Genomic DNA, 11,875 nt, shown 5'->3' on the forward strand with positions numbered 1-11,875 from the left:
GACTATGTGGGGCATTATTCTGTATGGAGGACTATGTGGGGCCCATTATTCTGTATGGAGGACTATGTGGGGCCCATTATTCTGCATGGAGCACTATGTGGGGCCAATTATTCTGCATGGAGCACTATGTGGGGCCCATTATTCTGCATGGAGGGCTATCTGGGGCACATTATTCTGTATGGATGACTTTGTGGGACCCATTATTCTGTATGGAGGACTATCTGGGGCCCATTATTCTGTATGGAGGACTTTGTGGGGCCGATTATTCTGTTTGGAGGACTTTGTGGGGCCCATTATTCTGTATGAAGGACTATGTGGGGCATTATTCTGTATGGAGGACTATGTGGGGCCCATTATTCTGTATGGAGGACTATGTGGGGCCCATTATTCTGCATGGAGCACTATGTGGGGCCCATTATTCTGCATGGAGGACTATGTGGGACCCATTATTCATTATGGAGGACTTTGTGGTACCCAGTATACTGATTGGCTCGTGACTTTTTCCAAGTTTTTCATTTTGGCTCTCTGTATGTTTGATTAGAGAGTGGAAAGAGTAAATGTGAAATGATCCCCTGTTCTCTATAATATCCGGATTTTTCCTGTAGAAGGTTGTGTGATCGGCTCACCTGTAGTCAGATCGCTGCTCGGTCCCGGCTGACTCGTATTAGGGTCAGGGGTTTCTGGGGTCACATTTTGCTCATCTTCGGTGTCGCCTTCTGGTGTCTCCTGATTGATAGAATATATAGAATTAACACGATGAACCTTCCACTAAATCACCAAATCCACAAATCAGGAAGGACTGAACCTGCATTTACAGACACACCAACTGTAACTATACAGATCAAACGCCATCATGAGGACTTTTCTCAGATAAAATGGATTAAGATGAGTTAACATTGCAAAAACATTAATATGGATAATAGAGGGAGACAGAGGCGGAAATACAGACTTCCCACCACTGAGCTGTGACTACATCAGCAGAATACAGACTGCCATCAGCAGAGACAGGCGGCCATATTACCTCCTGTGCTTGCCAGGAGCTGACAGGGAGGCCGATAAGATCTAACACCAGATCTTCTGATATCTGGCTGGTGATCTGGAGAAGATCAGAAAACAAGGACGTGTGATAGAGAAGATGATGGATCCTTACCGGGCGTTCCGATGAGCGGGCCGGACCTTCCAGTACACACAGGACTTTTTCGGCCAGTTCTTTAACAAAAGACAAATCTCTATATTGAGATCTTTTTTCAGCCTAAAAAGAAGAAAAGAAACACAAATGAAAAATCTCGAGATGAGAAAGATCACAATGAAGGCGGCCATTGTATCTGACATCTGCTCCTCTCTGCAGATACATTGACTACATATCTGGGGTCTTGTCCTGTCTTATATTGGAAGAAAGAAGAAGCTTCTATCCCACCGTTATTATCCATTATTGTGGAGAAGATTTGTGCGGAGCGTCCACCATTTACCTGCTGTAGTAATGTCCTGATGTTCCATAGCGAGAAACTGCAAGTGCTCAGTCACTATGGAGCCAACAACGGCAGCCATGACCCTGTGTAGATTGTACACAGTGACTGTGAGCTCTGATGTCATAATGGCCGACCATCACTAGTGATGTCATCATGGAATCTTGTGATGGAATCTTATAGCGGCTGCTCTGCACAAATACATGCTGCCAAGCAATATTTAAAGTGTGTGGGGGCTCATGCTGTATATAGGGGGCTATGTGAGGGCTCAGCTATTTATAGCGGGCTATGTGAGGGCTCATACTGTATATAGAGGGCTATGTGAGAGCTAGGCTGTATATAGTGAGCTATGTGAGGGCTCATACTCTAAATAGGATTCTGTGTGTGAGCTCATACTGTACATTGGTGCTATGTATGGGCTCTTACTGTATAAAGGGTGCTGTGTGTGGGCTCTTACTGTATATAGGGTATGTGTGTGGGCTCTTACTGTATGTAGGGGGATGCCAGCACACTTAATTCTGCTCAATAATAAGTGATACAGTTAATAATATAAAATATAATTAATATGTTAATATTGAGCAGAATTAATTTCAGCCTATTGATTCGGCCTACACAACAGTCACATTTCTCATGTGGCCCCTCAGTAATATTACTTTCCCACCCCTGCTCTATTATGTATAGCGCTCTGTTATGTGTAGTGCACCAGAGCACCTGCATGTTAATCGAATGACTTATCACATGATCTATCAAAGGGAATTATGTGCCATGTCATGTGATACATCGGGTGCTGGGGGCCCACGGCTCCTAAACTGCCCAGGGCCCTGGCTACTCTTAATCAGCCCCTGCTTCTATCCCACCATTATTATCCATTATTGAGAAGTTTTATGCGGAGCGTCCGCCACTTACCTGCTGTAGTAATGTCCTGATGTTCTTAGGTAAATCCGTCAGATACTCTGAGGTGAGATGACCTCGGTGGTATTTGGTAAGGCAGTCCCTTACAAGCTCCACCACCAGCCGGTGAGTGAAGCTGAGGACGCCATCGGGTGGTAGAAGCACAATCTCAGGGCGATTGGTGGTAAGAATCTCCCATAGAGCTTCTACTTGAAGATTGTCCAAAAGTAATTCAGCCATAGAAGCTGCAAGTGCGATCAGTCACTATATATAATAGCGAGAAACTGCAAGTGCGCTCAGTCACTATGGGATAGCGAGAAACTGCAAGTGCGATCAGTCACTATAGAATAGCGAGAAACTGCAAGTGCGCTCAGTCACTATGAAGCCAACAAAGGCAGCCGTGACCCTGTGTACATTGTATATATAGTGACTGTGAGCTGTGATGTCATAATGCCCGACCATGACCTGTGATGTCATCATGGAATCTTGTGATGGAATCTTCAAGGAGTGGCTCTACACACATACATGCTGCCTAGCAATATGCTTTTTTGGCCGTCCTCTTTTATTTCCAAATACAACACAACCAGGATAAGGGAATGTTCACACGTTGCGTTTTTGCAGCATTTTTTTCCACACCAAAAACCAGGTTGTACTCAGGAAAAACACTGCATACAATCCACACTTATTTGCTGTGTTTTTGCAGTGTTTATACTTATGTTTTTTTTTTTTCATTCATTTGAATGGGTGAAAAATGTTGCAAAATAATTTAAAAAAAATTGACGTGGGGCTTCACACTATATTTGTGTCCAGCCAGGTACAGCAGGCAGGAACGGGCTGCCCCCAACCACCAGCTGCCTATTTGTACCTGGCCAGACACAACAATATAGGGAAGCCCTTTTTTTCTTAATTATTCCATGAATTTCATGAAATAATTAAAAAAAAAAAAACGTGGGGCTTCTCCCTATTTTTGTGTCCAGCCAGGTACAACTAGGCAGCTGGGGGATGGAATCTGCAGCGCAGGGAGGCCCAAGCTTTCTGGCTTCCCCCCCCGCTGAAAATTGCAGTCCGCGGCCGCCCCAGAAAATGGCGCGTTCATAGAAGCTGGATGCTGTACCTGGCTGGCATACAAAAATATGGCGAAGCCCACGTCAAAAGTTTTGGGAAAAATTAATTAAAAAATAAATAATAATTTAGGGACTGCATCTTTATTAACTCCTCAAATGTCATTTAGTGTTAAAATAAAGGATTTATTTTAAAAAAAATTGACGCGGGGCTTCGCCCTATATTTGTGTCCAGCCAGATACAACTATGCAGCTGGGGGCTGGAATCCGCAGCGCAGGGAGACCCAAGCTTTCTGGGCCACCCCCGCTGCAAATTGCAGTCCGCAGCCGCCCCAGAAAATGGCGCGTTCATTGAAGCGCCATCTTCTGGCGCTGTACCCAACTCATCCAGGGCCCTGGTGCGGTGGCTCACTGGGTAATAAAGGGGTTAAGGCCAGCTTGGTATTATCAGCTGGCCCTAAGCCCAAAATTCATGGGGTCACGCCAATATTAGACATGACCACCATGAATTTCTAGTAAAGTATTTAAAAAAACACAACATCCAGAAAAAAGTCCTTTAATTGAAATAAACACACAATTCTTTATTGTTCTAAATTAAACCATACTTACCATCACGCCCATTCCAGCTGAAGCCAACGATCTCCTGCAATAAAAGTAAAATAATAAAGCAACATCATCCTTACCTTTCCATGGCTCCCACGACAGCTTCAGCTCTGCTACATCGAGATGACAGGCTGGACCGCAGCAGAACGCTGCCATCCATCCTGTCATCCCGCAGACACTGAGAAGCGCAGGCATGCTTGTGCTCCTCAATGTCTGGCTGTGACGGCATAAAGATGAGCCGAGGTCATGTCCAATGAACTCAGCTCACCTCATGTACGTCACTGACCATGTACGTCATTTTCCCACTGGCGTGGGAAAATTCTCCTGCACTCAGCACTTCAGCGTGAGAATTTTCCCACACTGTCAGTGACGTGCATGAGGTGAGCTGAGTTCATTGGACATGACCTCACCTCATGTATGTCACTGACAGCGTGGGAGAATTCTCACGCTGAAGCGCTGAGTGCAGGAGAACTTTCCCACGCTGTCAGTGACGTGCATGAGGTGAGCTGAGTTCATTGGACATGAACTCGGCTCATCTGGATGACGTCACAGAGAGACACTGAGGAGCGCAAGCATGCCTGCGCTTCTCAGTGTCTGCGGGATGACAGGCTGGATGGCAGCTTTCTGCTGCGGTCCAGCCTGTCATCTCGATGTAGCAGAGCTGGAGCTGTCCTGGGAACCATCGAAAGGTAAGGATGAGGTTGCTTTATTATTTTTCTTTTATTGCAGGAGATCGTTGGCTTCAGCTGGAATGGGCGTGATGGTAAGTATGGTTTAATTTAGAACAATAAAGAATTGTGTCTTTATTTCAATTAAAGGACTTTACTCTGGGTGTTTGTGTTTTCTTTTAACTTTGACTATGGGGTTAGTAATGGGGGTGTCTTATAGACGCCTCTCCATTACTAACCTGGGCTTGATGTCAGCTGGCATTATAAGCTGACATCAACCCCAACCCTATTACCCCCTGCCACCGCACCAGGGCAGCGTGGAAGAGCGAGGCTAAGTGCCAGAATTGGCGCATCCTATGGATGCGCCATTTCTGGGGCGGCTGACGGCTGGTGTTTCTAGCCTGGGAGGGGGCCAATATTCATGGCACCCTTCCTGGGCTATTAATATCAGCCCCCAGCTGTCTGCCTAGCCTGTGCTAGCTATTAAATTAGGGGGGACCCCACGTTATTTTTTTGGGGGGGTTCCCCCATTTTAATAGCTAGTAAAGGCTAGGTATTCAGCTGGGGGCTGATATTCGTAGCCTGGGAAGCTCCGTGGGTATTACCCCCTTCCCAGGCTTCAAACATTTGCCCCAGCTGTCTGCTTAACCTCCGCTAGAGCCTAAAATTAAGGGGAACCCCACGCCAATTTTTTTTTAAATAAATCCTTTATTTTAACACTAAATGACAAGTACAGTAATCAACACTGTCACTGTACTTCATATATATGTGACTGACATGTTTCTATCTATCTAATCTATGTGTGATTCTCTATTCTTTCTGTTCTAAATTGTCGGGTACAGATGCTGAATTGCCGGCCGGCTTTCTTAAAGAGACGGTGCATGAAAACACTATTATTTTTTTAAATAAATCCTTTACACTAAATGACAAGTACAGTAAGCAACACTGTCACTGTACTTCATATATATGTGACTGACATGTTTCTATCTATCTAATCTATGTGTGATTCTCTATTCTTTCTGTTATAAATTGTCGGGTACCGCTGCTGAATTGCCGGCCGGCTTTTTTAAAGAGACGGTGCACGAAAACACTAATATTTTTTTTAATAAATCCTTTACACTAAATGACAAGTACAGTAAGCAACACTGTCACTGTACTTCATATATATGTGACTGACATGTTTCTATCTATCTAATCTATGTGTGATTCTCTATTCTGTCTGTTATAAATTGTCGGGTACCGCTGCTGAATTGCCGGCCGGCTTTTTTAAAGAGACGGTGCACGAAAACACTAATATTTTTTTTAATAAATCCTTTACACTAAATGACAAGTACAGTAAGCAACACTGTCACTGTACTTCATATATATGTGACTGACATGTTTCTATCTATCTAATCTATGTGTGATGCTCTATTCTTTCTGTTGTAAATTGTCGGGTACCGGTGTATGCCGCTGATGAATTGCCGGCTTTTCATGTCATTCTACATTATTCTTAGTTGTTTTACTTCATGTAGAATTAACCTACAAGGAAAGAAAGGGTTTATTTTCATTCCGATATTTGTGTCCCATTGACTTGCATTGGTTTCCGGTATCGGAATCGGCGATATCCGATACTTTTTGGGTATCGGCCCGATCCAATCCGATACGATATTTCCTGATATCGGAAGGTATCGCTTAACACTATTGATGATAAGACACAATGGACAGAAAGTCAGGAGGAGGACCAGGGTGCGGAAGTGGAAGACGAAGCGGTGGACAATGAAGTCACTGATCCGACCTGGCAAGGGGACATGCAGAGCGAGGACAGCAGCATACAGGGGGAGGGAGGCGTAGCACCACAATAGGCAGGAACAAGCAGTGTGGTGGCCACAGACACAAGGCGGGCAACTGCTCCGCGGAACACCAACATGACGGAAGTTGCCAGTTCAACTGTTAGGTCTTTCCAAGTCTGGTTCTTTTTTAAAGACTGTTTAGATAACCCCAAAAAGGCCATTTGCAACATCTGCCAGGCCACCATCAGCAAGAGCACCAAAACTACCAGCCTGACCACCACCAGCATGCTCAGGCGCATGACAGCAAAGAACCTGACTAGCTGGGCCGAATGCCAAGGTCCAGAAACAGTGTCTGTGGGTGACACCACTGCCTCTTCCGCTGTTGTGCGTGCACTCCAATCCTTTTCCATGGTGCATGTGAAGATGCCTCCCACCCTGTACCTGTCATTGCAGACTTGCAACCATCACCGTCCACGTCTTGTCCCTTTGCAGCGTTCAGTTGTCCCTACCCCAGTCCCTGGAATGCAAGCGCAAGTATATAGCCAGTCGCTCACCCACCCACCCACAGGCTGCAATACTATACTGCCAAATTTTTGACAGCTGCTTGTGACTCGCCCCCTGAGCCGTGGGGCACTCGGATCCGGGCAATTAGGGAAACGGTGGGAGTAGTAGTGGCAACCCGGTTCCGTGGCTCAGGGTGGTCAGGCCAGTGGTAGTCCAATATGTGCTGATGTTTATGTCCGACTACGCCACCCGTGGATTGCGGTTATTAGGAACCGCCGCTGCATGCAGACCGCTGGGGCTGATGAGGTGTGCAGCTAGGGTAGTGTGACTCCCCACGGGAAGAGTGCGGCCCCAGGGCAGTATAGTGGATGGTGGGAGTGATGGTAGTGAGAGTCCCAGTGCTGATAGTGCTGGAGGAGCAAGGAGCACACAGACAACAGGTTGCAGTCCAGGGTCTTTACTAAAACAGGTAAACTGACCCACAAACAGTCCCAGCTAGGAGGGGACCTGGATGTCTGAGAGCAACGGGGAAATTGGCCCTGGTCAGGGTGAGGGTGTAGGCCTACCGTGCTTTCTGCGCTCCTTCTGGCTATCTCCTCGTTATAGGGTAACTGCCCACGTTTCCGAGCTTTCGGTGTATTCTCGCCTGTATGGCCTGCGACGTGGGTTCCTTTCTGCTCCCAGCCTTGTACGGCTTTACTGGTCCCTTCGGTTGTGGCAGGGCCTCCAGGCTTCTTAGGCCAAGGAATATACAGTCCCCTGCGGACTGGTTATCTGCTGGAGGATGTAGAATCCTCCCAGCCTCAGACACCAAAGTCTGGTAAATTAAGTCCTTTATCTGCCAAGACAGGCTCTCTTCGCCTCTTGTCTCTGGCTTGTGGCTCTCGTCCTGCCACACTTCCTCTTAGGTGCAATACAACTGTCTGTCCCTGCTCTGCTCTGGGACACGTCTCATTGCTGAGACAGGCCATCAAGTTCTCCCTAACCCTGCCCCCAGCACCAGCTTTTCTGGGGCAGCCTGCTCCCCCTACTGGCCTGAGACAGGAGGCATTGCATGCTAATGTTCCCCTGACTAGAGAACCTCCCCCTTGCTCTCAGACACAGCTTTATTTACACTTGTGGCATCCAGGCCAGGGTGACACATTCCCCCCTAGTGAAATTTAGTACTCCGGGACTAAACAATAAACAAAGACAATATTCATAACAATAAAACATTAATAGACAGACGACGCACAAATTGAGTTCTTAAGGTCACAGTGTGGTCTGTGACCGGGTGTCCATATCACCAGCACAACGGGGAGCCTTAACCAGGTGGGAGTCTGTCCTACCCCAAGTCCTTCACAGTCTTAGTTCATTCCTGGGTTAGGCTCCAAACGCAGTCCATACAAGGTCCCGGTTATAAAAAGTCCATAACCTTTGAGTCCTTACGGTAGCTGCAAGAAACTGAAACACAGAATTACCAAACAAGCATGTAACTTGGCAAACAATTCAACATTTGGCAACAGGGTCATTTACAATTTTAGCGCGCTCTATATTCTCCAGCGAGCGGGTATCTGCCCCTTTGTGCTCCTGGTTGACCTACGTAGCCCACTGTCTGGTGGTGGACCAACCTGGCTTTCCCCACTAGTGTTAGGGGTACAGCTACCAGCTGGGTGTACAGGTAGGGCAGGCAGCTATCTGCGAGTCCTTTGGCTTACCGCAGGCATGGCAGGCTCACTGTCAGCAGAGGGTTGACTCTCCTGGGCTGCTGGTACAGGCTCTTCTGCCCTGGAACTGCTTGCTCCTCTTCACCTTCCGGCTCTGGTGTTGGTTGTTGCTGTGCCGGTTGCAGGAAATGCAGGACGGGTACCACTATGGCATCATTTATGCGAGTCCAGGACTGAGGGAACTCTCCGAGAACGGTGCTGATCATTTCTTCCTTGTCCTCTGCGGGTTCAAGGTCACTCTGATCCTCTTCTGCACTACGGAGTTGCTCGGGGCACCTTTTGAGGTGGTCTCTGGAGACGACACTAGTGGTTTCTCCTCCGTCCTTGGTGATTACGCACACCTTTGGGTTGTCGTGGTCAGACTGCAGTACGGTGTAGGGTTCCCTTTCCCACTGGTCGTCCAACTTATGTAGCCTTCTTTTTCGCTTTAGGACTTGCTCACCAGGTTCTAGGGGACCAGCAGGGGCGTGTTGATTGAAGAGTTTTTCTTGCCTCTCTCTCACCTGGGCCAGGCTCTTCTCCACACTCTCCTGTACCTTCTTGTACTGCAGTTGCCTTTCCGTATCCCAGTCCGCATCCGGGGAGGTGTCCTCAGGTATTAGGACTCCCATCTCCAGGTCTACGGGCAGCTTACCTGGTCTAGCTCGCATCAGGTAAGCCGGGGTGCAGTTTGTAGCATTCACCGGGATATTGTTGTATAGGTCTATTAGGTCCGGCAGTTTTTCTGGCCACAGGCTGCGTTCCTCCAGGGGCAACGTCTTCAGGAGATCAATGACCATATTGTTCATCTTCTCACACATCCCGTTGGTTTGTGGATGGTAAGGCGTTGTCCGAATCTTCTTACAGCCATAGAGGTTGCAGAACTCCTGGAAGATTTCAGCCTCGAACGCTGGACCCTGGTCTGTCAGGACCTGTTCCGGATACCCGTGTGGACGGCAGAAATATTGCTGGAAGGCTCTGGCCGCTGTTTGGGCTGTCAAGTCTTTTACCGGGACCACCACTAGAAAACGGGAATAGTGGTCCTCGATTGTCAGGGCATAGATGTATCCAGACCGGCTTGGAGCCAATTTGACGTGGTCCAGAGCTACCAGCTCAAGAGGCTGCGTGGTGACGATGGGCCTCAAGGGTGTCTTCTGGCTGGTGCGGTCCTTCCTCCTCAGGTGAAAAGGGCCACAATCTCTGCACCACTTTTCTACAGCTCCTCTCATGCCGACCCAAAAGAACCTTCCTCTTAGCAGGAACTCCAATTTCTTCCATCCGAAGTGTCCCGCTCTGTCATGGTAAGCCCCCAGGACCATGGCTGCATCCCGTCTTGGGACCACGACTTGCCAGGTCAGCTCGTGCGTCCGGTGGTTAACAATCCTTCTGCACAACTTGCCTTCGTAGAGGAACAGCTTGCTCTTCTCCTTCCATAGCTGCTTGGCTTCCTCTGGGGCATCTGGATCTAAGCGGGCGTCTTCCCGGGTCAGCAGATCTTTCACCAGGCGGACTGCAGGGTCACTATCTTGGGTCTCGGCCCAGCTGTGGTGAGGTAGGGGATTGATTATCACAGTGGTTAGATCCTCCTCCTTCACGCGGTGAGAGTATTGAGCGGCTCCATACCGGTGAAACGCGGGGAGTTCTACCTCCTCCAGCTCTTCTGGGTCTTCGTCACCTTCAGGTAAGTGAGGCATCCTTGATAGGGCGTCCGCGTTGGCATTGGTTTTGCCTGCCCGGTACTTGATCACGAAGTCATAGTTTGAGAGACGGGCCATCCACCGCTGTTCTAGGGCACCCAGTCTTGCATTGTCCAGGTGTGTCAACGGGTTGTTGTCCGTGTACACGGTGAACTTCGCGGAGGCCAGGTAATGCTTGAAGCGTTCCGTCACGGCCCATACCACCGCCAAGAATTCTAGCTTGAAGGAGCTGTAATTCTCCGGGTTCCTCTCGGTGGGCCTCAGCTTCCGGCTGGCGTACGCGATCACCCTTTCTCTGCCCTGTTGGTTTTGGGACAGTACAGCTCCCAGTCCCACATTACTGGCATCTGTGTGGAGAATGAAAGGCTGGCCATAATCAGGGTAGGCCAAGATCTCGTCCCCTGTGAGGGCCATCTTTAGCTGGCGGAAGGACTCCTCTTCCGGTTTATCCCACTTGAAGGGCGGCTTTTGGCTCCTGGACTTAGACTGTCCGATCAGGAGGTCCTGCATAGGAGCTGCCATCTTGGTGAACCCGGGGATGAACCTTCGGTAGTAGCCTACCAACCCGAGAAACTGTCTCACCTCTTTGATGTTCGAGGGTCTTGGCCAGCTCTTGATTGCCGTGACCTTGTCAGGGTCGGGGGCCACTCCTTCCGCGCTTACCACATGCCCTAGGTACTGGACCTTTGGTTTCAACAGGTGACACTTCAATGGTTTCACCTTCAGGCCGTAGCCTGCCAGGGCTTCGAACACCTTGGCCAGGTGCTTTAGGTGGTCCTCGTAGGTCTTCGAATAGACGATCACGTCGTCCAGGTAAAGGAGAACCGTCTCGAAGTTTCGGTGCCCTAGACAGCATTCCATCAACCGCTGGAAGGTCCCTGGTGCGTTGCAGAGCCCGAAAGGCATACAGTTGAACTCACTCAGTCCCATCGGGGTGGTGAAGGCGGTCTTCTCCTTGTCAGCCTCTGCCACAGGAACCTGCCAGTACCCGCTAGTAAGGTCCAAAGTAGAAAAGAAGTTAGCTGATTTTAGTGCGGCTAAAGACTCCTCTATTCTAGGCAACGGGTATGCGTCTTTGTGGGTGATACGGTTGATTTGTCTATAGTCTACACACATTCTCATGGTGCCGTCTTTCTTTTTGACCAGAACCAAGGGGGCTGCCCAGGGGCTACAGCTGTCTCTAATGACCCCAGCTTCTTTCATCTCTCTTAGCATGCCCTTTGCGTTCTGATAATGTGCAGGGGGTACAGGTCTGTGCCTCTCTTTTATTGGTGGGTGGCTCCCTGTGGGAATGTGGTGTTCTATCCCTTTTACTCTGCCGAAGTCTAGCGGGTGCTTACTAAAGACTCTCTCGTGCTCCTGTACCACCCGGTAGACTCCTTGTTTTTGGTGCAGGGGAGTGGAGTCAGCACCCACATTGAGTTTCTGGCACCAGTCCTCCTTTTGTTTCTGGGAGCCATTACCCTCCGCCTGAGGAGATGGAGGCAAGGGTTCCACGGCCCTGATAGCTTTGTGTTCGACAACAAAC

At 48.8% G+C, this 11,875-nt stretch overlaps 1 protein-coding gene across 1 annotated transcript in view; it reads right to left on the reverse strand.

The window, feature by feature from the left end:
- The window catches only part of LOC141176257 (microtubule-associated serine/threonine-protein kinase 3-like), a 42,759-nt gene extending 38,440 nt beyond the window's left edge, over positions 1-4,319 (reverse strand). Inside the window, exons 1-3 of the mRNA XM_073660223.1 lie at positions 4,290-4,319; positions 1,151-1,252; positions 627-726 (exon numbers count right to left, since the gene is read on the reverse strand). Coding sequence (XP_073516324.1) covers positions 627-726; positions 1,151-1,252; positions 4,290-4,319 — 232 coding nt within the window. The remainder of the gene's footprint in view (positions 1-626; positions 727-1,150; positions 1,253-4,289) is intronic.
- Positions 4,320-11,875: the final 7,556 nt, after the last annotated feature.

The sequence above is a fragment of the Phyllobates terribilis genome, unplaced genomic scaffold, assembly GCF_046119375.1.
Source record: "Phyllobates terribilis strain yellow unplaced genomic scaffold, ASM4611937v1 Scaffold_19__1_contigs__length_20705806, whole genome shotgun sequence".
In the NCBI taxonomy this organism is placed as follows: domain Eukaryota; kingdom Metazoa; phylum Chordata; class Amphibia; order Anura; family Dendrobatidae; genus Phyllobates; species Phyllobates terribilis.